Here is a 27,735-nt window from a genome sequence, read left to right as displayed (position 1 = left end):
TGCGCGTCTGGAGTCTGTGCTCCGCAACAAGAGAGGCCGCGATAATGAGAGGCCCACGCACCGCGATGAAGAGTGGCCCCCGCTCGCCGCAACTAGAGAAAGCCCTCGCACAGAAACGAAGACCCAACACAGCCAAAAATAAATTAATTAATTAATTAATTAAAACAAAACAAAACAAACAAACAAAAAAAAGTATTATGAAGTTCATGATATTATCGACAACTAATAAACATACGATTGGTATCATGCAAAAATCTAATTTTGCCTTTAATCAATGTAAAGGGCAAAATAAAGCTGTCGTGTATCTGGGGGCAAAGAATGTGACATGATAAAAGCAGCTGGATGAGGCAGCAGCATACCTCTGGATAGGAAAGGACAGAGATGGGAGCCAGAGAGAGGAGCTGGAAGGCTGGGGCAGGAGCAAGGCTGGCTGACAGACATGGACGGGGGAGACAGTGGTAATAACGAAGAGCTGAATTAGAAAGACATGTTGATTGGGTCACAGAGAAAGCTAAAGGCAACGGATATTTCTAGCCTGGAAAATTGGTACAATGTCATCCATGAAAACATTTAGTTGGAAAAGGACATAGGAAAATGTTGGTGGCTTCGTTTTTTATATGTTTCGGAATCTCCCCCCTCCCTCAAAAGGAGGGGGCCTTTTGTCAGCTTTTTCTAGTCAAATAATAAAGAGAATCTTCTCTAATTTCCTCAGTACTTGGAAATACACAATTTTTCAGCAAATCTAAGATACCATGTCATCTAATGGTGTAACACACACCATTATTTAAGTTCCACTAAGAAAAAATTAAAACTATGGTATGCGATCAATTTTAAGATCCATCCTAGTTTCATAAATGTGAAAGTTTTAAAAACGCACGTCTCTAAGTCAGTGTTTCTCAACCTTTTCTTCATTATTGTCCTCCCCCCCAACCAAGAGCCTCTCCAGGCATTTTTTTTCCTAACTGCCCCCCATGAAATTTTACTGTCACAGACAGACCACATATTTCTTTATGTGCCATGTATAAATCTGCACTTTATACAGAAAAAGAAAATGTTTTTTACCACCTAAAAACAATTTTTTCCCCCTGGAGGGCAGTATCACCTGAGGTTGAGAACACATATCAAAAATGTAAATGAAATTACAATCAAGGTCATGTTTGTGGGTGCCTAGCATTCCCTTCTCATTCACTCTTCCTTTTTAAAAATTATATTTACACTATTTTATTAGATGAGGGGTGTGTGTGTGTGTGTGTGTGTGTGTGTGTGTCCTGTTTTCATCTGAAGTACATTTTACCCCAGATAAAACACCGACATTCTTTAGGAAAGAGTGAAGCTTAATCATGGTCTCAGTAGGACTCTCTTCCTTTAATATGAGTTATTTGCCTTCATGTTTGTGCCCAGAGCAAATATTTTCTGTTTCTGCAGAGTTGTTAAGTCCTCAGACATCTGACAAGACTACAGGTAATCATGTGGATACAACACAGCTGGACAGCCTGACTCAGGAAGCCCAGTTGGTTTCCAGTGTCCTCCCTCAAGTCACCAGTTTGGGTCTCTGTCTGGGGAGAAAATGGCCTTCTCTACGGAGATAACACTCTCTCTCCCTGAACCCCTCCCTGTGCAGGAGGCTACCGTTCCCTTGGTTGGGCTCCTCATTACACACACTCACAACCAAGAAAAAAAGGTGGTGCAGAAATTTTTCAACTTTCTCTAAAACTAAAGTTGCTTCCCCCTTTTAAAAAGAGTCTATAATTTAGATCTATAAAAAGAACCTACTTAGCACTCAATAGTTAGGAGCTCTTACCACAATTCAACAGAATAGGAACAGTTCACTAAGTTTCTATAAAAACTTTAACAAATTTTTTCAAGCATTCATAATTAAAGGGCTCCCTGGTACAGCAAGAGAAGACTTTGAAACGTCTTCTATTTACACCAAGTTAAGCACTGATTGCCTTACAGTTCCAGGCGTTTTCTGAAACTCCTACAGAACATCAAACATCACATACTGGAACATCACAATGTTGTCGTTGTTTAATGATTATTTGTGCTAGAAAATTTCACGAAATCATAGCCATTCCTTTTATCAACCAGAAGGCAAACTGCAGATATTGAATCATTGTAAGATTTCACACATTCCCAGAAAATTAGTTTCCAGTTTGTCTCTGTTTTTAGTACTTTACATTGAGGCATGAAATAGTCATTTTCTCAGCAGCTACCAAAGTTCATTTGACATTGGATAAGGGTCTCTCTCCCTCCTCCTTATAGTTCAATTAAAATGCTCCCTGCTGCTTTAATTTCCAGGAAACTAAGCTGACTTAATTAGGGCAGATGTCGAAATAATTAACAGGCCTATAGTAGCTAAGCACGCTATTTAAAGCAATACAGCTGTAATTAAATCAAAAGTGTAATCCTTATGAAAGAATCCTACATGTGTGTACAAGTGGAAGCAAATGAAATAACACTCTCAAAAAGATGTCACCAGCTGTAAATGTGACCTTCCTATAAAAGAACTGACTTCGATGCTAAAGGTTCTGATTAAAATATCAAAACCTCTGCAACATAAAATATATGTATTTCTTAACATATTCTTTACAAGGTCAACATTCACAGGTCAAGGATATAATAAAGAGAATACCTGTAACAAGAATGTTTAACACCAGAGCGGTTCATTTTCCCAATGTTTGTTAGGTGAGGAATAATATCAAGAGAGATGCTGAGTTTCAAGGAAAGCTTTGCATTTCTCCTCCCCTGAATTTGTCAATCCAAGACAATGACAGGCAGAGAAACTATATGCCTTGGTAACCATAAAACTAACTGATTAGGAAATAAGGCCAAATTAATCCCAGGAAAAATACTGATTTTTATGACACAAAAATAAGCTTTGAAACAGAGCATATGAATAGCTCCTACTAAACGTTAGCAGCTGCCATATTCCCATTAGCTTTCAAGTTCCACTGACAGCTGAAATACAATGGTCTCTTGGTATGCGCGAGGGATTGGTTCCGGGAACCCAGCGGATTCCAAAATCCGGGGATGCTCAAGTCCCTTATAGTCACTTTGGCAGATGCGGGACCCCCGGATACCACGGAGGGCCGACTGCGTGTGAAATGCAGGCTTTTCCTTGGGTCTGGGCAATCTTTAACAAAATGGGATGGAGAGGCAAAGCCGGGGCGCATATGGATCACTCGGGGTCAAGCCAGAGCACCGCCACCCCACAGTGACCTGGGCAGAACCGAAAGCAGCAGTCCTTCCTAACAGACCCACGCCCCCCCCGCACCCCCGAGACAGGAAGTCCAGCAAGTCGGGGCCCCGTCCTGCTGAGAAACGCGGAGGGGCGGGAGGGGGCTCTGTCAACGTGGACGAAGCTTGACTGAGGCGCCCTCCGCTGAACCAGGGGCCACGTGCAGCCCGTTTCCCTCGCCAGGGCTCCCGCAAAATGCAGCTTCCAGTTACTGCTCACATGTTCAGCAAAGCACCTCCACCTACTCAAATCTTAAACATAGAAACAAGGGGCTACAAAATGGTATTTTAATTTCTGTTAGAACCAAAGCCATCTCGTCTGAGTAAGTCAGTTACAGCAGCACTAGGCACACGAAAAGAACAGTACAATCCCTAACACCTACCAGGCAATTAGCATAAAACGCGACAGAAACCGGTTCTCAGACTCAACACCGGAGAACAGCACCACCCAGTGGCGGTATGAAAAGCTGCATGTGAGGAACTAGAGGCTCCACCCCTGGTGGCCAAAGTGATTTCTCCTCACTGAAACGAAAGACCCCGGTAAAATACCTTCCACCGTGCTGGAAAATCTACAGTGCGAGCCTCCTCAGAGTTTATAACAACTAGGCTTAGAGCAAATGGTATTTCATGTTTTCTGAGTAGCTGACGCAAGGTTGCCAGGTAAAATACAGAATGTATGTTTGGTGCACTATTTGAGACATGCTAAAAACGTACTCACTGTTTATCTAAAATTCAAATTTAACTGGGCATCTTGTATTTTTATTTGCTAAATCTGGCGACCCCTGTTCCTGGAGACCACAGATGCATTTACATAAGTCTTTCAGTCTTTCAAAGAGGCAGTAACAGGCCTGTGGCAAGGAAGCTAGCGATAAGCCAGCCGGGTATGCTGCCGCCCCTAGGGTTAGGGTCAGGGTTAGGGTTAGGGTTAGGTATGCTGCCGCCCCCTAGGGTTAGGGTCAGGGTTAGGGTTAGGGTCAGGGTTAAGGTTAGGTATGCTGCCGCCCCCTAGGGTTAGGGTCAGGGTTAAAGTTAGGTATGCTGCCGCCCCCTAGGGTTAGGGTCAGGGTTAGGGTTAGGTATGCTGCCGCCCCTTGCAATCGGCAGGTAAGACACTCTGTTCCACGATGCAAAAGGCTAACAGGGGAGAGGAAGGGGTAGGGGGGTGCGAAGTGGGGCTCCAGATAGCTGGGTCACGAAATGGGAGCATTAAATATCAGATGTGTGGAGGAGGATGGGAAAAGGATGGGCAATCATGGAAGAGAAGGAGAAAGGGGAACAAACAACCCTTGCCTCCTGACAACTGCGCCAGCCTACCGACGGTGCTGCTGCGATTTCCCCTCCTCGTGGCACCTGGTGTCAGCGATTGTGAATTTGGGAACGTAAGGCCAGAACAACTGCCTCGTCCGGAAAGCCGCACACCACCGACTGTCCACGTCCAAGCGATCCTTTCTTTGGGAAGGGGTCGTTTAAATGGGTTTGTGTTCCAGTTTTCTCAAACTAAAAACAACTCATTTGTTTCCTAAGCCTATAACTGGCTTTGTTTCACATGTTTTGCTGTCTTTTGGCTCACCCCCTCTCAGAAACCCAGTGCCCACCGAGGCCTCCTTGCTCGCACCTTTGCAGTGAACCGCGATCGCCCCCTCCGTGTTCTCGCAGATATTCAGGAACCTTCGCACGATGTTGTCGCTGGGTGTGCTGCCATCGATGAAGAAGAGGTCATAGTGCTCGAAGCCGGCATCAGTGAAGCGCTTCGCCTCGTAAATCTTTTTGTTCAGCCTCACGATTGCAGTCACGTTATGCTTTTTGAAATAAGGAAAGTAGGCTTCGGGGGCGTGAAGAGGATAACCTAAAGGAAAGCAGGGGCTGTAAGCAAAAGGCACGCATTTCGTCTTACGTAACCCAGGAACACGAAAACCCTTCACAATAAAGATGATCAATCTCAACAGAGCTTAGGAGGATAGCGCATTTCAGGAGAGAGTAAGGTCGAAGCACGTTCCTAAAAGCAGCAGTCTGAAAAACTGAGAAAAACACCATAGGAGGGAAAAAAAAAACCTTTTCTGAGTATTGGAAATAGCTCGTGAACGTTCAAAACCTCAAGCTTTAGGCTTCAAATCCTGGGAGCTCACTCCTCCCAAGCCGAAACAAAGGCATTCCTGAGGCCCTCAGATGCATACAATAGGCCTGGAAGGACTCTGTCCTTTTTACTCCTCTTGACAAATACTTTTGAACCGCAGCCTTTTTGCCAGGTGTACAGTTTTAATCTACAACGCAGTCCCCCACAAGAGAGACTGATTATTAAGCACCTACCATGTACAAGTCACAACTGCACAAATTTCTTTTAATTCTCAAAACAACCTATTGAGATAAAAATAGTAAACCCCATGTAACAGTTAAGAAACTAAAAGAGGTTGAGGGATCATTTTTGTAGACATTTTCTTTTTTGAGGAGAACAAGTGGTCGGGCTCTAACCCCCGTTCTACTGTGAGTGGGTCCAGCATCACGTGGAGCTGCAGTCAGCTGGGTTACAGACACATGACCTCGACTTGGCCAATCAACCAAGGTGACCCCTGGGGGCTTTGGCCACTGCAAGCCTTGCCTAGTGGCCCCAGGGTTTAAAAGGACTAATTTCTCAGCCCGTTGATTACCACATCTGTAACCCATTCAGGGCCTACCAGGTGAGGGGATCTCACTCAGAGCTCGTTCATGATGGTGGGCTCCAAGTGGGGCGGGCAGCAGCAGCCAGCAAAGTGAACCAGCCGTTTCTGCACTGTGGCTGTATTTCCTGCTGCCTCGAAGCTTGCATAGGCTGGTCATTTGCTATTTTCTCTCAGTTGCAAGCCAACTCATATGCCGGGGCTGGGGTGTGCATATAACATTTCCCAAGCTACCTTTCCCACTGGGCTCCTGTCCATCTGAAAAGTGGGAGGCACTAAAGCACTGCCGGAGCAACTGGAGGCCAGAGGAGGGAGAAGGGATGTCTTCTGTTTTCCTGCCAGCATGACTTCAGCAGCAGAAGAGAGGAACTCCCAGCTTAGTTTGGCACTCCCGGCACCAGCCTGCAGCCCAGCCTCAGGGTCCCCACTCTTCAGGCTCCAAATGCAAGCAGCAGCTCTTCGGAGCTCCCAGCACCTGCCAAGGTCCCAGGTCCTGCTAACCTCACGTGTTCCTTTCTGTCCCTCGTTGCCTTAAAGGCAATAACTATTTCTTCCTTAATATGCTGGTTTTTTTCAGAGTTGTCCTTTTACTTTGTAGCCTTCTCTCTAACAAATTCCTTATATTGCATTCCCTCTGTCTGAAATAAAGTGGTTTCCATTCCTGCCTGGATCCTGCTCATACATGACCTCCCTTAGATCCTGTTCATTTTCTAAGCCTCATTTTCCAGCCTTCGCTTGGAGACTGTGAGCTCCCCAGCATAATTCCAATATCTGCTGCGTGCAACCAAGAGCCCTAACTGGCACCCTTAGCCAAGGTCGCACAAGGGATGAACGCAGAATTGGCAGGCAGGCCTAACTAATCCACAGCCCAGATACATGATTTTCACAAGCCAGGCTGCTTTTGAGCAAACAGGTAAGACAGAGCTTACTTACAATCTTCTGTGTACAAACAGTGACTTATACACATTTAGAGAAAACAGATCCTTTCCACTTGGAAAAAAATCAAATCTGTTTTCCTAGTTGGTTTGTTTGCTCAAATCATTTTCCAGCCTAAAGGGAAAAGGAACTGTGGTTGGCATAAGGAAACAAGAGCTTTTCTATCATGTAAGGAATGGGAAGGAGAGGGCTTAGGAACACATGGGATGGGACATGGTGTGACAGTCTGGCAAGTACTTCTAACCCTGGGGTCCTAGTGATCACTGGCACCTCTGTAATGGCACCTGTCATGAAGCACGCTAATGGTTCTTTTGGTGTCTGTCCCTTCCCTCCTCCACCAAGGCTGTAAGAACTTCTCTTTTCATATATGAATTCCCATCATGAGTAAATGGCATTACAGATAATATACCTAAATCTACTATCAAGAGAAACTGCGTATATCTTTTGAGAAAAGAACACTGAACAGTTATCCAATTATGGTAATAGGGCACTGAAATAATAACAGTAATGGTAATCATAGCACCTAACATTTATTGAGCTCTTACTATGTGCCAGGCACTAAGCTAAGTGGTTCATGTATATCATCTCATTAAACCTTACAATTATCAGTCACTCATGCCTGGGAAAGTGAACTGGCCCATGCACACACTGCTGGGAAGAGACAGAGACAGCATCTGAACCCTGACAGTCAGATTCTAGGGCCGGTGCTGGGGATGATTTAAGGTAAAATCCAACTCAATTCTATTTGTTAGATCTCCAAAACACGGGACATTACGTGAACATTAGGGGCTGCACTTCCTAGATTTGTGAGGAAGTTTCTTAAAAATCCTCAGAAGGGTTTCAAATGAGTTATAACCAACAATGACAATATCTTCTGACCTCTGAACAACTGTGTTTTCGATGTATTTGGATGCTTCTGACGGAGGACTGGTTTTAGCAATGTGCACGGAGCTGACCGAGCTTTCATCCGATCCTTACTCCATCTGGCCACTAGATGGTGCCCTGGCATCAGTAAAGCACAGGCAGAGCCCTGGCGCTGACCAAACAATTTCAAAGCAAAGAGATTGTAAAATTCATCTCTTCCCAGACCCTCATTTAAAGGAAACTGAAGAACAGCAGAGTCAAATGACTAGTCCACCCACTCATTATTAAAAGTAAAAACTGCAAAATAGGCAGGCAAACGTGGAAAGCAATAAAATATGTTTATCAGGTTCATTAATGATAAAAATGTAATCAGAATATCTGCTACCTAATAAGCACCTATTAATGTGCCCGACACTGTGCAAGGCACTCACTTCCTAAAATATCCCTAATCTTCACCAAATGCCTGCAATGTGCATCCTATTTCCCCGTTTGATGATGAGAGAAGTTGAGGAACTCACGAAGCTCACACAGCCAGTTAGGGGCAGAGCCAGACTTCAACCAGCCCAGGTTCTTCACACCAAGCTTCTCTCATTAAATGAGCAGGCTGACGCTTCAAATTGTTTGGATTCCCTGTCTTGAGCTGTCTTTCCCTGTTCTTTCTTTCCTTTTTCTTTCTTTCTTTCTGAAGTAGAGATGAGGACATTGCCACCTAAGAGTTTGGGGGTGTTTTTGGAAATTTTGAAATCCAATTTGTTCTACTGCTATATTATTCATTTCTCAAGTCAAGCTTGTTTAACCAAAAAAGGGGTAGGGCTCCTCTTGTCCCCCCCTGTCAAAACAACGTGAACAAAGATGGCTGAAAGGAACTCCTAGTTGGTCTCTGTTGACAACACACACTTAAGACTGCTATAATACATTCTGCCAGACCCCAAGATTTTAGGGCTTCCTTTTGCTACATCCTAGCAACAGCTATTTCAGTGCTAACTCCTTAAAAATCTGCCTTTTTCTACTAACAGACCCCTAAAATGACTTTCAGCCATCTCAGAAAATACAGGGGTTTCTCAACTAAAAAAAAAAAAAAATGTCTTAAGTTCAAAAAGAATTTACAAAGTTAAACCCCTTTACAAAAAAATATGACACTTCTAGTGAATATCAGATCTTAAAATGGGGATTCCAGTAAAATATCAATATTTTACCAACAACAGCCTTAAATGAAATTATTCTAGACATAAAAACTGGCAAGTATTAGGTAAGCAGCACTTTCACACCTTTTTTTCTCAATGTGAGAGGGCACAGTATATGCATAGAAAAAAAAGATATAGAGAGAACGATATCTTAACAGTGGTTATTTCTAGATTATATAATTACAGGTGACTTTTTATCTAGATTGCTTAAAGTTCTGTAGTGAACATGTTCTTTCTCTGTAGTAAAATAAAAAAGAACACAGAATTTGGAATCAAAGAGACCTGCGTTTGAATCCACACACTGCCACTTTCTGGCTATGTCAACCTGGGCAAGTTAGGTTACCAAGTCTCCATCTTCTCTTCCACAAAATAACTACCACCTGTTCCGGGGGTGTTTCTGATTATTAAATAGATGAGGTGTGCACAAAAGGCTTATTAGCACCACTCCCAGCATATAAGCAAATGGTGGATAATTATTTCCCTATATTGTAATATAGGGCCAAAAATAATCTTTTTAAGACTTTTGACAATTAAGAATTGACACACAAAATACATCCTTTTATCTTGTGATTCTACTTCCAAGAATTTAGAAAAGAAACCAGGGCTGCAAAAAAGATGTATGCACATGTATGCCAACCACTGTAGTTTTTAAAAAGTGAAAAACTGAACAACTTAGATCTCATTCAAAATTTAAATGATTGATTAGTAAAATTATGGCACAGTCATTGAATGCAGTCATGGAAAATTATAATGAAGATCTACATTTATTGCCATGGAAAGGAGTATGTGATATATTAAGTGAAAAAAAGCTGCTATAAGACAGTAATCATGTTATGACTCCATGCTGGTAAAAAAAAAGGAATATTTTTATAAGTCTGTGTGTGTGTGTGTGTGTGTGTGTATTCTTTAAGAGAGAAAAAAAATATGTGCAAATAAAAAATACAGAGAAGCAGATGGAAAGAAAATTAAAATCCCCAATAATCCCACCACCAACTAGTAAACCTAGAAAACGTGGGTAGAATTATAGGTCACTTTAATGCTGTTTTTATGAGTTCATCTGCATTTTCTTCTTTTAAAAAAAAAATCATGCGTTACCTCTATAAAAATATTTTAAATGGGTTTTTAAAATTACACCCCTCATCTTCTCTTCAAGAAAATTTCATTTAAAAAGTGAATCCTATATGGCAAAATTCTTTCAGTTTCACCAAATGAACACCCAACAACAAAGCCACTACTGAAACCATACGCCTACTAAGGTTTTCTGGGTCTGAGTCAGATCATTTTGCACAGAAGGCTAAAGGGAGGTTTAATCAATCCTGTCTTGAAAGACCAACGGTGGAAAGCAGTTTCCTCAGGCACTTAACAAGTTATTCCTAACAAACCAACATAACAGGTTAATCAATCAATGTCTGGAGCGAACCAGATTCATGAGCAAATGTGTAAATGAGAAGATCTAATTATGGCTTCAGTACAGAGACATCCTATTTGTTAGGGTAACTCTGTAGACCTGGATTACCCATCCCCAGAGGGGATGATTCAATTCCCATGATTTAAGCAGAGTTCCCTGTGAGATATGTCATAGGTATAAAATGATAAGCACATGTGTGGAAACTCAAAAAAATTATCAAATCTAAATGCATGAATAACCATATACAATGAAACTAGATTTTAGAATAAATACTTATGATGATGATGATGATGGCTATGAAAGAAGAATAAACCTATAAATTTAGACTAAGGGTTTCAAATTATGTTCCTCCAAGGACTAGTGTTCCAGCTCTAAGACTAGAGAGGGAGCAAAAAAGGAGCTATTATGTTCATGGGTGATACTTTTTTAATTTTATGTACTTCTCCCATAAACTATTCTTAAACCTTTGGTGCCTATCATTGCTTGTCTTCTGGGAATGTGAGGTTAAAAAAAATAATTCAGTAAAAAATATATGTTAATGGGAAAACACACATAGCCTATCATGTTTCATTCAAGAGGCTTATTTTTTTGTCTTGCTTTTTTTTCCTGAATATGTATGCCCCTGGCTCTACATATACTGCAAGTAAGTAATTTAATTATTGTCAGCTAGAAAGTTGTTCCTAGTTGCCATGATGGAACTAAACAGATCAGTGTAGTGGCAATGTTTAGGAGCCCCGCTCTTGGCTGGAGTATCACCAGTTCTGCATATTACTTTGTGAACTTGGGCAAATTTCCTACTCATATGCCTCAGTTTCCTCCTCTGTGAAATAGAGATAATAGTTCCTACACCTCATAGAGTTGTGTGTGCACTAAATGAGATAATGCTGTGATTAGCTAGTAACTAGCACTTAATAAATGACACCTATTGTCACCATCATCGTCATTATTCAACATGGTGTTACCAAAGAATACCTTGAGGTGTAGCACGCCACCACCACCAAATAAATCTGAGAACCACTGATAGAATTCAGCAATCTGCTTATTGTTCTGACCAGTTGGTTTCTCAGATTCTTCTTTGATAATTGGGTCAAGGTAAAGTGAACACTCTATTTATGGCAACCTAAAAATTTGATAGTTTTAAAACAGTGATTATAGTTCCACTTACTAAACTCTAATATTTAACACACTAATTACTGTTCAATTAGTAATTGAACAATTGAAATACTGTTCAATTTTTTTAATTAATAAATATTCTTTGGAGAATATTACCAATAGAAAGGATTATCTGAGGAAATTAAGAACTCAAGAAGATGAACTGAAATAAATTTTTGGAGGGTAAAGTAAATAAAAACCTACCATTTTCAATTTTGCTTTTTGGATGTGGTCCACTAAATGCTAAAAATTTTCCTGGAACAATCCAGTTGAAGTCACCATTTTCAACTCGCTGGGAGAATTTTGTGAGAAAAGAGAAGAAAAATATTTTATAATTCTTATACAATTTAGGAAACCCTTACAAATATAACTGTTTTTCACTCTATTAGTACTAGACTAGTTGGACATACATGAAGACAAAATAATATAGCTTAAAATAAAAACACGCATCTGATTCTCAAAATGGTTGTGAATTCAATCCGCTTCGAAAAATTTTTATCTAGACTATAAGAAAAGTTTAGAAAACTTTATTCAAAGTGGAGGTACCTTGCTAAAAATAATTTTGTCTCTTGGCCACTCTGCAATGAAATGAAATGAAACAAACATTGCTTGCCCCAGCAAGAAATAATGGGAAATAAGAGAAGACAGAAAATATAAGCACTTTCCATGAACATGGTAAACATACTTTAAACAATGAAAAAATCTATAAATATCAGGGTCATGATGAACACACCTCCATTTTTTGTTTGTTTTTACAGGTTTCTATCTGTTGTCGCTGCTGATTTTTAGATGGGGAAACAGAAGACAGGAGTGAGGGACAGAGGCTCATCAAACCCTCAGGGTGTACCACAAACTGGAGACTGCCACAGTCTCCTGCAGGAGCTGCAAGCCAAACAGCTACAAGGGTCAGGCAAGAGACATAAATAAAGGCAAATGCTCCTCAGCTCTGGCCAATTGACCACAGGAAAGCTTGATTGAATATAGCTGATCTTCCAATTGGATGTTCATGTAAAATCTCTCTATATTTGAAATGTTGACTGTTTTAAATTAAGTTTTTTAATAGTAGGAAAGCAAATAAAACACATCTGTGGGCTGACTTTGATCACCAGCTGTCAGCCTCTGGTCCAAACACTCCAGGATCCTCAGAAAAGGCTTGAAGACCAGGCAAGGGGCCAAGCATCCTCCCACTGCTCCATTACCTCCTTCATTTCCTTCCCTTCCTGGTGTGCCTCTGAACCCAGGGAACACTGGGGCAGGGCTGAGGGGACCCAAACTTTGCAGGCTATTGGGACACAGCTGTGCAATGCATCACAAACTATATGTATCTCTTCTTCCCATAAGCATTCTTTAACCCACCCCCAACACCAATCCTACTCCCATCCTCCACCACCAGGCACAGCTTTTAGTCTCCAAGTCTCCCCCCTCTATAGCACTGCATAGATACCTCCCCAGGCAGGGAAGGAAGGCAGTTCTCTTTGCTGGGCCAAGGTTATCCACAGAAAAGGCTCTCTGCTCCACTACATGGCACAGACCTCAATGGTAGGAATCTGTGTCATATACAGAGTCTGCACTCTGCTGTAAGAGCTCATAAGTATTTGTTAAAATAAATTGGAGTAATCCCACCAAGGAAATCTGGAGCCTCTACTTTAATTACTTATACTACCCATTAGATTTGATTTCCACAAAAATCATAACTTGGCTGTATAATTTTCATGTTTAAAATGCAGATGTTTCTTCCCAGTTATAAAAAGTTATAAATGAAACTCTATATGACACCTTGTAAATGTCTGAATTGCATTAATCTAGTCATAATAAACATAAAATCTCCATAATGCCCTAAATAAAATCTTAGAGATGCTGAGTGCTATGATTACACATGCCAAATTAAATCTCAAGCATAGCTATCTATTTAGAACAATTTGAATAAAGAATTTAACATGCAACTCTTTATGATAATTAAACATTTTCTTGTTTAAATAAGGCAGTCTCAAATTAATGGCCCAATATCCATCTCAAGTAATTCTTAAGCTTAAAACATTATTTAAAAATTCAAAAATAAGGGTATACTCTAATCATGAAAAGGCTAAAACCAATTATTTATGAACAGTAGAAGAAAACAGGTTTCTATGTTCACTATTCCTGTATCCTTGACCACAGAGTTGGCCTAGATAAATATATACATTGTGCTATGGCTGTTTATTTGGGTTATAGACATCCATTTGGTTAAACAGTAACCTTTTATAATCAATCATATGGAGAGAGGCAATGAACTCACTCACAGAACCCAAAGAATATGTTTGCAAATCTGCCTACTCAAAAAGATAAACATTAGATAATATTGGGTTATATTCAGTAACTTGGATAAGGTTGATGGAGTAAACAAAAAGATTTATGTCTTAGATCCAAATCTGAAAAAAAATGAATAAGAAAGTTACAGCTTTTAACTGACTAATAACATAACCTTACTGGTAACCTTCCAAAATTAATATCTGTGCCTTCTTTCACAGTGGATTATACAAATGTCAATATTTATCAATAATAAAATATTTATGATAACACAAGCTGGTTTTTCTAATTAAATGTGTTTGTGTACAAGTGCGAGTGCACACACACACTTCCAAGAAACCTAGATCAGACAGGAACTTAAGGTACTTTCCAACATTACCACATTTTATAAACAAATGTCTAGGCAAAGATGAGGTGAGAGAATAATTTTACCTCTTCCAATCCAAAGCCTACAACCTACCAAGTACTATGTAGAGAAACTGCAGATGTTCTTCACTACAAGAAAACCCCAAAATGAAAATGTGAATTCTTGAAACTGATACATTTAGGTGTTAATATTCATGTTACTATAAGATCCTTCAGCTTACATAAGACTCACCAGATTTCTTTGGAATAGCTAACTCTCCTGGTGCATTTAAAATAAAATTTGAAAAAAAAAAAAGAAATCAAAGTGTCTTACAAAGTAAAAATAAACTGTATTAAAACTGAAAAAAATTAAAAATTAAATAAAATCTAATTTGACTTGAAAACATGAATTTTTATAACTTCTAATAAATAAATCTGTGCCAGTAAGGCATGCCTCTATTCTAATAGTCACAGAGATATTTTTCAGTTAAAACACTGAAAAACATTTGGCCTTTTTACCACTATGATAAACAGACTGTAAGAGAGAAAAGACAGACCTTCAGGTTGACAATTATTGGATTGGTTCCCTTTATCAACAGATGTGTTTTCTAAGGCAACATGGATAAACAGTTTTGAAGCACAATTCAACATTCATTAAAACATTTGCTTAGCCTTTATTATATATCAACTTGGTGTCACACATAAAATAATAAAAAGCATTCCCTCTGTGCCCTTAAGGAGTCTGAAAACAAGTAACAAATAACGTTAATAATAATAGCAGCTAACAGATATACCACGGACTGTCTGCTAGGCACTACTCTATGACATGCAACTCATTTCATCTTTAGGGCAACCCTGTGAGGTAGGTGTTATTACCATCTCCATTGTACCCATTGCTATAGACTGAATGTTTGTGTCCCCTACAAAATTCATATGTTGAAACCGAATCCCCAGTGTGATGGTATTAGGAAGTGGGCCCTTTGGGAGGTGATTAGGTCATGAAGATGGAGCCCTTATGAATGGGATTAGTGACCTTATAAAAGAAACCCCCAGAGAGCTCCCTCTGTGAGGCCACAGGGAGGACATGGAAGAATTTGGCCATCTATGAACCAGGAAGAGGGCCATCTCCAGACAACAGTTCTGCTGGTGCCTTGATCTTGGACTTCCCAGCCTCCAGAACTGTGAGAAATAAATGTCTATTGTTTAAGCCACACAGTCTATGATATTTTGTTATATCAGCCTGAACTAAGATACCCATTAAAGAAAAAGTTGCATTAAACTTTGATAAATGCTATAATACAAGTACATAAGAGGTTTAATGGTGGCACAAAGATTATTTTAAAAATAAAGACAGAAAGACAAAGTCTTTTTTATTCATTAAAAAGCACCTTCTTTATATTTCCTTACTTCTGAAACAATAAAATAGCGTTGATAGTATAGTTGTATTACGTAAACGCAAATATGCGGTCATGATTGGCACTTTATGAGCTTAAATCAAAGTAAATATTTGAGGTATTTGGTTTAAATTAAGTTCCCTTGCCATTTGGCTTTAAATAATAGTCAAACTCTAGATTATTACTTAAGATTTGCTTTTGAGAGAAACAGTGTGGTAGAGGGAAAGAGGAGCCCCAGGTGGACGACTGCTTCGCCTCTAAACATAGAAAACATTTAGGGGCCTGCTCTCACAGCCCCACCCAGTGAACGCCCCTGCTAATGCAACCGCAGGGAGCAAGAATCTAGTGCACGTGTGCAGGTACCTTTCCAGTGCTCAAGACACGAAGATTTGAGGCCATCAGCACATACATGGTTGTTGAAATTTGGAAACAGTCCCCTCACTCATGGAGAATGTATTTAACCAGAAATCACATGGCCCTAGAGACCAGCACATTTCGGGTGGGCAAGGGAAGAGAAAGGACTTGCAAGGGATCCTGAGACACATGGCCAGAGATGGAAGGAGGAGAAAAGTAAGAGACAGAACTTTTGAAGTTAGGGAGGAAAGTGAGTTTCTAGAATTAGAGAGCGGCCACAGAGTAAATCAAGTAGGAAGAAGACCAAGCACAACAATTCAGTTTGGCTAAGTCTTGCATTAAGCAAGAACAGTTTCCACTGAGTCACAAGAGTAAAGGCCAGACCATAACTTTGACTGACTGAGTGAAAACAGAGTCAAGATTGCTCTCTTAAGAAGTGGAGGTAAAAGAAGGAACAGAGACCAAACAATAATTAAAGAGGAAGGGAAAAACATGGGAAATTTCTTAGACCTCAAAACATTTTATAGATTTAACCAACATAATCTTTGAACCAGCACTGGGTGCACTGTATTAGTAGATGTGGAAACACTGGGTCCAGGAAGGATTGAATCTTGCTTCCTTAAACTTGTGGCCTTTGAGGGGTATAATCAACACTACAGGATAGCTCCAGGGAAATGCTTCTAATAGTTCTTTGAACAGTCAAATCACCATGGGATGCACAGCTCTCTAGTTCCTCCAGGTGTGAGGACATGCCCATATACCTGCATTCTGGAGCGTGCCTGATCCCAGTCTTACGGCAGGAATTCACAATTACAGTGGCAGAAATTCACATTTTTCCAGTTCTATAATTCATGAACAAGTAGAGGGCAAATCAAGCAGAATCCAGGTTACATTACATTCTAATTTGCTGTACAAATTCTAATCCAAAGCAAAGCCTTGAAACATCATACCCTAGATGTTCAATTATTCCTGCTGTTGACCTGAGGTGACACACTGAGAGATAAGAGGCCTAACAAACCTTATTAGCTCTCAATGTGTATGCAAAAGGGCAATGTTGGGAGTCTACACCACCTTATCACTTGACAATTTACTTATTAACTGCAATGAAGGATGACATAATCAACCTGGAGACAGTCTCTCCAGTTTAGTAATATTAAACTAAACTGGCCTTACATGCAAGCCCTGGTTGAAGATTACAATATCTAGCAATCTGTGCTGCAAATAACTGGTTGGAAAAAAAACAACAACAACTCACTCTTGCTGCATAGATTGGCTGGTAATGAAAAAAAAAGAAACAGCATTTCAAGAAGTTGTCTACCATAGTCAATACATTTTCCCCCTGGAATGTTACTACAAAATCAGAATGGATTCTTAATTAATATGTCTTGGTCATTTTCCATTGAAAAGTAGTTACTTTTAACAGATTATATAAAATATCTTGAAATGTGCTATACTCCTTTTTTTTAGAACTTATTGACTCATTTATTCATTAGTTCTTTCATTCTACAAACATTTAATGACTGCCCACTACAAGTATACTGTGCCAGTGGGTTACTTATTGACACAAAGATGCGAGAGACACATTCCTGACTTCAAGTACCCAGAGTGCAGGGAAGACACAGGTGTGTAAACAGAGCATCACACACGCTGTGTGAGAAGAGCTCCCATCAAGCTAAAAATGACTCAGACATGTAAACACATAAATACGGTGGGCAGAGGAGAAAGGATCACAGGGAAGAGGAGGAGGAAACGAGCATGTCTGAGGCACAACAGCATGAAGATGCACTGCTGCATGGATCTGGGTATGAGGAGGGAAGGGAAAAGGACAAAAATGGGGAAGATGGCAAAGCCCGTGTCCAGAAGGGCTTTTGGCGCTGCATTCAGGAGTTTGCATTTCCTCCACACTTCCAGTCAGGGTGGAGCCCATGAAAGACTTAAAGTAGGGGAGTGATATAATCAGACTTAATTTCTAAAACATAGACTCTGAGAGTTATGTGGAGACTTGATGGAAGCAGCCCAAGGGCCAAGAAAGACCCAGTCCCAAGCATCCAGAATTGACCAACACTTTCTCACAAACAGTTCCCAGATGGGCTACATTGCAATGTGGCCAAGATAATGTGAAATCACCTTCTAGAACAGCAGTGCTCTTTTCCCAAAAGAGCATCCTTTAGTGATAATAGCAATAATGATGGATTATGAATTGCTGAATTTCTAGAATGCCTCAGGGGCAAAATTTTCCACATTCAGCCTTTCATAGATCAGTGAGAAATTCTGTATAGACAATTAATCTGCTAAACATAAAGATGGAAGTATAACATATGAGAAGGGTCAAACATGGTAACGTCTGCAGAATGAGGCACAAGAATATATGGAATCTACGACAGCAGGTGATAAGAACAAAGGCTGTAACTCCACCTATGGAGAGACAAAATTACAGGAGGCCTTCTGAAAAAGAAATATTAGCCTAGTAAATATACTGAGCAAACAGGAAGTATTTAATAAACATCTGTTCAATAAATTAACTGAAAAGTTACCAAATTGAGGCCATAAAGAGTGTGATACATCTTCTTGTTTCACACCAGTCAGAATGGGCATCACCAGAAAATCTACAAACAACAAATGCTGGAGAAGGTGTGGAGAAAAGGGAACCCTCTTGCACTGTTGGTGGGAATGTAAATTGTTACAGCCACTGTGGAGAACAGTATGGAGGTTCCTTAAAAAACTAAAAATAGAATTACCATATGACCCAGCAATCCCACTACTGGGCATATACCCAGAGAAAACCATAACTCAAAAAGACACATGCACCCCAATGTTCATTGCAGCACTATTTACAATAGCCAGGTCATGGAAGCAACCTCAATGCCCATCGACAGACGAATGGATAAAGAAGATGTGGTATATATATACAATGGAATATTACTCAGCCATAAAAAGGAATGAAACTAGGTCATTTGTAGAGATGTGGATGAATCTAGACACTGTCATACAGAGTGAAGTAAGTCAGAAAGAGAAAAACAAATACCATATATTAACGCATATATGTGGAACCTAGAAAAACGGTACAGATGAACCAGTTTGCAGGGCAGAAATTGAGACACAGATGTAGAGAACAAACGTATGGACACCAAGGGGGAAAAGCGGCAGGGGGTGGGTGTGGTGGTGTGATGAATTGGGTGATTGGGATTGACATGTATACACTGATGTGTATAAAATGGATGACTAATAAGAACCTGCTGTATAAAAAAATAAAATAAAATTGAAAAAAATATATTTTAAAGGGTAGAAATACAACATTCACTTGAAACATTTTTTGTACTTAAGTGACAGATAATAAACCTTCTAAAAATGAAAAAAAAAAAAGAGAGAAACAAACGTTGACCTGTACACCGTTATTTCTGTAGAACAGAGCTTCCCAATTGGTGTAACAGAATGGAGCTTCCTGGGCAGGGGCTGGGGCAGCCAGAGTTCCCCAGCCACTTGCCGTAAGCTGTGAGCTATGATCACACAGTGCTGATCAAATACTGTCACATTTTCCCCGTGTGCCGTGACGGGAGAAACAAGAGGAAGCCTTGAGCTGTGACTCCACTCTCAAATAGGCAGGAACCAATTTGTCTCCAGGCCTACAGAAGCCAAGCCCAGCTCTAACCACTTCCATCAAGTAACCCGTGGTGAAGAAGTGTCCCAGGTTTGCCAGCATGTAAAAGCACAGGGGCAAGTCAATAATAACTTGATATTCTGGGAAATATCCTCATATTGACAAAATTATTTCATAGAAAGCATTTTTTTCTCAAAATAAAGGAATGATTTATGGAGAAAAAAAACAATGGCAGATATGAAATAGCTCAAAGAAAGAAGTCAAAGTAACTTCTTAGCGTTTGAAGTAGGTTTTATGTGAACTTTAAGCTCCAGCTGATTCCCAAAAGGGTATTTAAGGCAGCTCCTCAAAGTTGCATGGACCAAATTCTGGATGCGGTAATTAATGTAAGCCACACTGATGAGGCATCTCCAAATGCTGCCACTGAAGCTGCATTTCTTTGCATTTCTCTCCCTCTAGCCTCCCCTCAACTAGGCGCAGGGTGCTGCTCTGTGAGCTCATCTCTGCATGGCCAGCACAGGGACGTCATCAAATATGGCAAGCCTTCTGGTAAACAGTGGAAAGTCCCATTTTGCTTTGTTTAGGGGACACCCAATATAAGGAACTGAAGACACAACTTCAAATTCTCTTTGATGAATAATCACTGCTTAAGAGTAGCATCATTAGTGATCGGTGGTGTTTAGACAAGGTCTTACTTGGTAAGGATAGTTCCCCAAAAGAACAGAAATTGACTGAAGGCAGCCTCTATGTGGGTGCTACTTCAGAGTCTTACAAGCAGAATACTGTCCTATATTAGCAATTAACCACTAAGCTTTACTACTAGAGAGGATACAGTTCCTCACATACCTCCAGGTACATAACTTGATTGAATACTCAAACTCTTTCATCTTCATTGCTTTTCCTCAGGGCAAAAGGTCTGTTTCTATTTTTCAAATGTACTGATCGATGGTTAGATTTCAAAGGAGTGACTGCTCTTAGCTCTCAAGTCCTTGGAAAATACCTTAAGAAGCCTGGTGGAAAAGGTGACACAGATTCCTAGCAGAAGCTTCTGGGCCACCATCTTGCAGTTACTTTACTGGACCTTCCCAGCATAGTTCCCAGGGTTACATCTATTTGATCAGTGCAAATATGAAGAATGTACAGTTCCACATCGGCTTGGCAAAGAACCTGAGAGACCGTATTTTAGAAGATACATTTGTTTATCAATAGTTCATACAGTGGACCATTTGGAAGCCACAAGAAAATTAAGCAAGCTATCTGAGATATCTTACCCCAAGCCTTCTAAATGGAACAGAGCCTTGAAATGAATTCTTATGTGAACAGTTAGGTCACCTGAAGCTAGAAGGTGCAACCTGTGCTGCTCGTCCTAGGCTTCATGTCATTCTGAGGGGCTATGAGAGTTCACTGGCAAGCCTGTCCTTGCAGAATCTGCACTTTAGCTACGTGTGGCTACCAGGCACTTGAAATGCAGCTGGTCCAAACTGAGATGTGCCCTAGTATAAACTACACACTGGGTTTCAAAGGCTCAGTTCAAAGTTAGAAACATAAAATACCTCATTAATAATTTTTATATTGATTACATGTTGAAATAACATTTCTGGTATATTGCATTAAATATATATCATTAAAATTAATTTCATCATTTCTCTTTACTTTTTCCAAATATGGCTGCTAGAATTTTAAAATATGTATATAGATAGATACACTCTCATACACTTCTGTTGGACGGCACTGCTCTGGACCCTTCTGCAGAATGAGCAGAGCGGTTCCTGTGCTCTGCTGACCTTGTCATTAATGGCATGCGTAAGAGCACTGTTATCATAAAGACTCCCTTTTTTTTTCTTCCATAAGACTCCCTTTTAATCTCACGTACAACTGCCGCATCATTGCTTTTAGGTTTTTTCTTGAGTCATATTATATATTAAATGTGGTTTAGTCCAGAAGTGCCTTTTTAAAAAGCTTTAACTTGAGCATTGCCGTATTATCTAAGACTTACATTCTCATAATGTGCTATCAGTGATAAACTTTTACTTTGAAAACTACAAACGACGTTGGAATACTGACATTGTTGGAGCTAATGAAGCCTATGAATTTAGCTATTCCACAAGTTTACCAAATGTCCAGACTCACCGAAGCAGAGCAAACAGTGGGAGAAGTTATGACAAGGAACGAATGGTCCACAGTTTGTCGGGAAGAGGGTTCCTTTACTTATATCCATTTATTCCTTAAGCAGCGTTTATGAAATGCCTACCACCTGCCGATCACACTTCGACTTGTGATTTTCTATTTTTTGGCTTTATGATAGAATGGATATATCGTTCTCAAAGAGGAAGTTATCTGACGGAAAACTTTTCAAATGTTCACCAACTGCCTCCTCTCCCTCCTGCCATTACCTGAGTGGTGGTGCTGGTGGTGGTGGTGCTGGTGCTGGTGCTGGTGGTAGTGGTGGTACTGGTGGTGGTGGTTGTAGTGGTGGTACTGGTGGTGGTGGTGTTGGTTGTGGTGGTGCTGGTGGTGCTGGTGGTGGTGTTGGTTGTGGTGGTGGTACTGGTGGTGCTGGTGGTGGTGTTGGTGGTACTGGTGTTGGTGTTGGTGGTGGTGGTGCTGGTGCTGGTGGTGCTGGTGGTGGTGCTGGTGGTGCTGGTGCTGGTGCTGGCGGTTGTGGTGGTACTGGTGGTAGTGGTTGTAGTGGTGGTACTGGTGGTGGTGGTGTTGGTTGTGGTGGTGCTGGTGGTGCTGGTGGTGCTGGTGGTGGTGGTGTTTGTTGTTGTGGTGGTGGTGGTGGTGGTGGTGATGGTGGTGATGGTGGTTATTTATTCAGGTTACGGTGTGACCACATTCTTACCAGATGTTTGGTTTGTTAGTTGGTTCTCAAGAATGAAATTATACTATGTTTCAGGTTTTTCAATAGCTTTTTCAACTAACTCTCAACATCACCATTAAAGTTTTTAAAAAGATAAAGGAATAAGTAAAACATCGACAAGTTTTCTCTCTTTACTGTGGCATGTCCTCCGCCTCCTCCCTCTCTAGCCTCCACTGTAATCTCTCCTTTAACTGAAATGGCTTTAGAGTTTTGCCATATAATTTTCTCCAGGTTCATAAACGTGGCACAGAGATTCAGGTTTTGGCAGCACCTGAAACTTATCTAATGTGGAGGCCCATTTTAAGAAAAGAATACAATGTTATGAACACAAAAAAGGTGCCCATGCAAGTGGGGCCCTCTAAAATTTAAGCTTCATTCACTTCACAGGAAATTACCTTTGCTCATATAACACAGATACACATATACATGTACAGGGTGGAGGGGGTCTTGTCATTGTTTGTTAAAAAGGGGGGATTATATTATAAGCACTCTTCTGTATCAACTTTTTCTAGTCAATATATGATAGAAATCATTCCAAGACAAGTGGTATAGCTCAAATCAATTTTTTCAAATGACTGCGTAACATTCCATGGTGTATCTGTACTACAGGTTATTTATTCAAACTTTCCCCTTATAAGTACATAGTCTTTTTGTTTCTAGTTCGTTTTTTCTGGGAGGGGGAGTAGGATTTTTTTCTTTTGACACTACTAGAAATGCCACAATAACGATGCTTTTGGAGTTTAAAAAGAAGAAGAGGGCTTCCCTGGTGGCACAGTGGTTGAGAGTCTGCCTGCCAATGCAGGGGACACGGGTTCGAGCCCTGGTCCGGGAAGATCCCACATGCCGCGGAGCAACTAAGCCCGTGAGCCACAACTACAGAGCCTGCGCGTCTGGAGCCTGTGCTCCGCAACAAGAGAGGCCGCAAGAGTGAGAGGCCCGCGCACCACGATGAGGAGTGGCCCCCGCTTGCCGCAGCTGGGAAAAGCCCTCGCACAGAAACGAAGACCCAACACAGCCATTAATTAATCAATTAATTAATTAATTAATTTTAAAAAAAAAGAAGAAATTCTTTGGAGATTTTTAATAAATTGTACTACATGTATTAATTTGGGGAGAAGTGGCAGTTTTATGATGTTAAATCTTTCTATCCAAGAACACAATACATATTTTCCATTTAGTCATGTCCCACCCACAAGGAATTTACAATCTAATAAGGAAAATAAGGCTTGTGTGCAAATAGCCATGATGTAAGAAAAATGGAAAGCACAAATTTTGACACATGAAATTGAGAGGGAGAGAATTCTGTAGAGAGTGAGAGCTGACCTGTGGAGGATTTTACACACACAAGTGAAGGAGGAAAATGTTAAAGGAGACGGGTATCTGGAGAAAGAAAGCTCAGCCAGAGTGCAGAGACATTCAAGAAACAGTAAATAAGCAGCTCGGTGCAGGCGGAACAGAGAGTGCACACAGGGGAGAAACAGGAGACAGGCTAGCAAGGTGGGCTGGACCTCATCCAAAGCTAACAATACGAGGACAGGGGAGTTTATCCTCATTTGAGCCAGGTAATGAGAGCGGCAGCCGGTTTGGGGCCAAGACAAGACGAGAGCTCTGTTTTAAGACCACTCAGTCAAGTGTGTGAAAGACCAAGAGGAGAAGAGCCTGGGCTCCTTGAAGAGCAGTTATAATAGTCTACCGGAGAGGACACAAGACCTGAGCCAGGGGAAGGAAGTGAGAACAGAAAGGAAGAAAGAGATGAAATACACACTGGGTCCCTAGCAACGGGAACTCAAATACTCATTAGATTTGGGCGGCGGGGGGAAGAAATGTTTCTAGTCTTGAGCCTGGGTGAACAGTAGAATGGTGATTCCATTAATACAGAGGAACAAAGCAGAAGCCCATGTTTGGGTGAAAGATGATTAATTTTTTCTCAGATGTGTTAAGTTTAACATGTAAGCAGGATATCCAAATAGACACATCCTGAACTAGAGCCCAGAATGTGAGGGCTACCCTTGTCTTGCTAAGGAGAGTGATAAATGTTATAACTCCTCAGGAGAGCCACGACAGACGAGCTCAGTTTCATGGAGTGGTCAGACTACTCAGAGTCTACAGATGTCTCATCTTTAGGAAAAGTTAACTACTTCTAGACTCCTCTACTACCCCGGAAGTGCTCTTCCTCAACATCTCCTTATAGCACAGGGTAACTTGGACAGCCTTTGCCTAAACTGCTTCACTGAACAGGCAAGATACTATTCGAAAGCTTTGTAATGGCACCATGGGGAAAAAAATGCAGCCAACTCTTAGAACTGAGTACATTCAGACGTATTTCAAAATAAAATATATGCAGTCAAAAATATTATAAGGCATAAATCCGGTTTTGTTTTAACCAAAACATAAATTTTAAAAAATAAAAGTAACAAAATTTTACTACTAAACTGTAGTTTTAAATTATTTTTTCTTACAAACTAAAGGTTCAAAGTAATTGTCAATAAAGGTGTGATGAAAGAATATAGAGAGATATGGCATTTTTCCAACGAAAATTTTGATAAGTCCTGGTTCAAAGGCAATAACCAAAGCTGAGAGGAGGAAACTGACAACTATAGAAAACTGCAGAATGCTTTTATTTAGCAGCCAATCAATTTGCAATACCTGAGTGCTAGGAAAAAAAGAACAATTTAATCAACATGAAATTATATCTTGCAAAAAGATAAAGTGTACAAACCTCATAATGTTCATATTCATCCACATCAAATGTCTCAAAGTCAAAAAATCCATGTTGTAATCCCTAAAATAAGAATGTGAATTAGTTTTTGCATGTGAAATTGATAACAACTTCTAGCCATTTCTGGAATTCCTGCTCACAAATGATCCTGCCTGATCTGAAGGAGAAAGCTTGAAACCTTTATTTGTAATGCATACCAAGCAATCATCTAACATCTAATTTTGCTTTGAGATTTTCTTGCCAGTGGGACTAAACACTTAGAAAAACATGGAACTATGTCCCACAAAATATGCCTCTTAAGGTCTAATATACATTAGTTTTGTATGTAAAATTACTTGTGTATATAAAATGGAACATACTAGCAAATGTAGAGTTAAAACCTATTGGGAACTATGCAATTAATTTATACCTAACTATGACAGAGTATATAATAGTGATTAAATTTTCAGTTAGAAGAAAAAACAATTATTCTTAGGTTTTATTTTCCTTTTATCATTAGTGAGATACTTAGTAAAAAGGGCATTTTAGGCCCTTATTTGTTCCTAAAACTCTACATTGAGAGAATTTGTTTTATGGTGATAGTTTCTGACAGAGTAAAAATGTACTTGACTACTCTTACAATTTAGAAGGAAGAATTGATCTGTTTAACAACACGAAGAAAAATTTCATACTCCTTTTTGTAACCAATGACTTAGAACTAAAACCTATCTGGCTTACTCAGATAAAATATTTTGAAGAGGACAGTCTTTTTTTTTGTATGTCACGAAGCTGTACAGATTACAATAGAATACAAAACCACAGTTACTCTTGAAAGTTACATGATCAAGTCATTAAAAATAGAAGAAACTGTTAAGCCAAGTTTAGTACATCTATCTTTGAAAATACCTTAGAGACCAGTGTTTTCCAAAATGTAGAACCTGGACCACCTGCACTTAAGGTAATTTATATTTAAAATACAGACCGTTAGGCCCCATCCCAGAACTATGAAATCAGGTTCTTTGGGGGTTGGATCATCGTTTTTAAAATGCCTTCCTAGGTGATTCTTATAAATTCTGACAACACTGATTTAGACAACCTCTACAGGATAAGCAGAAAAAGCTATTTAAATTATCCCACCTTTAAACAAAGATGCTTACTTCATCCATATGTACCATTTCAGAGAAAACGGTGAGAATATAATGCCCTGAAGTACCACTTTCCTTCCTCTTTTTTTCAGTGTGTTTGTGTTTGTGTATGCCTCTGTGTGTGGTTCACACATATATAACTGATGCTTATAATGACGCTAATACATCAAAATCAGAAAGATATGCTTCTTAAAAAGGGAAAAATGTGGCCATATTCTGTCTACCTTCTTAGGAGGTATGGTGCTCGTTGCCACAAAAATAGCCCAGCACACGATGCTTTATAGAAGAATGTACAGAGGGACAGTGTGTCCCAGTTGCTTAAAGACATGTTGAACAATCTATCAGACCCTCTAAAATCTCATCTTCATTTGGGTAAAATAAACCCCAGCATTTGATGAAACAAGAAATTTACAGAAGACCTTATTAATGAACAAAGTCATGCTTTTCCTTTGTAACAGGAAGGATGTCATAAATGTCTACATCAAGTTACCAGTTACCATAACAGGCAAGGATATTCCAGTGTGAACTCTTTTTCAGTTTCATAAGTTTTATAAAAGAAACAGCCTGTACCAGATGGCAGGATAGGCAAAATAATAATAATAGTAACAATAAGTAAATTACTTTTTTAAATGCTACAATTTTAGGTTGTATACTGGGTGATATATCCATAAGGGTTCTTAACTGGTGTTACTGGAAGTGTGTGTTGGTGAAATTATTTGCAGGGGATAGGCTAGATTATCTTGATAGTTTTTAAGTGAAAAGAGAACTAAAGTTTTACAGAGTCTAAGTTCATTTCTAGATGAAATATCAAAGTCAAAAATATACATACAGAAAACAAGTAGCATATTTTACCATAACAATTTTCTCAAATTAAAACAGGGCAAAAGCAATGTTATATTACATCAGAGAAAAGAAACTAGAACAAGACTCACTACTGATACTATATTTACAGTCCACGATGACCCTTGCCAATGGGTTCTGAAACACGTACATTCCTGACTCATAAGTCATGACTATGTGTTCTAGATGGAATGATGTACCTTGAACCTTCATTAGAATTCACAGTATAGCATGCATGACTTCTCAGCTTGTAAATCAATGTTTCTAAAACATGTTCCAAAGTTCTCAAAAATCTTTTAGATTACCTTCTCCATAATATATATAAATAACTAAATAATTATGACTCTAAACTTTAGAGTGCATCAAATCACATGGAGGGATTATACAAACACAGACAGCAGGGCACCACTCCCAGAATTTATGGTTCAATCAGTCTCGGATGAGGTCTGAGAATTTGCATCTCTGCACAAGTCCCCACCATTTGACAACCATTGATTTATGACCTACCTGGATAGGATATGAGAAAGAACTCCAGATTGATATGGAAATCTGAGTTAGAATGAGCCCTCCTAATAACTCCCTGTGGCCCTGAGAGTGACTTAACTTCTCTGGGGTTGTTTCCTGAACTGTAAAAATGAGATAATAATATCTGACCTGCTTACTACTTCATGTTCATGGGCATGTAATACTATCAGTTAGAAAAACAATGTGGAAATGCTCTCCACATTAACAGAGGAGATTTAGATAACTTCCTGTCCCTCCCACACCAAGATCTAG

General features: G+C 39.9%; 1 protein-coding gene across 4 annotated transcripts in view; it reads right to left on the bottom strand.

Moving 5' to 3' along the window:
- Positions 1–27,735, bottom strand: part of CDC14A (cell division cycle 14A) — a 182,393-nt gene that overhangs the window by 75,793 nt on the left and 78,865 nt on the right. For all 4 annotated transcript variants that reach the window (XM_059900504.1, XM_059900512.1, XM_059900490.1 and 1 more), the window contains 3 exons: positions 24,995–25,057; positions 11,640–11,727; positions 4,853–5,083 (listed from right to left, as the gene is read on the bottom strand). In XM_059900504.1, coding sequence (XP_059756487.1) covers positions 4,853–5,083; positions 11,640–11,727; positions 24,995–25,057 — 382 coding nt within the window. The remainder of the gene's footprint in view (positions 1–4,852; positions 5,084–11,639; positions 11,728–24,994; positions 25,058–27,735) is intronic.

This window comes from Balaenoptera ricei, chromosome 1, assembly GCF_028023285.1.
Source record: "Balaenoptera ricei isolate mBalRic1 chromosome 1, mBalRic1.hap2, whole genome shotgun sequence".
NCBI classification, from domain to species: domain Eukaryota; kingdom Metazoa; phylum Chordata; class Mammalia; order Artiodactyla; family Balaenopteridae; genus Balaenoptera; species Balaenoptera ricei.
Note: the sequence above shows the minus strand (reverse complement) of the source record. Positions and strands in the feature narration are given on the sequence as shown.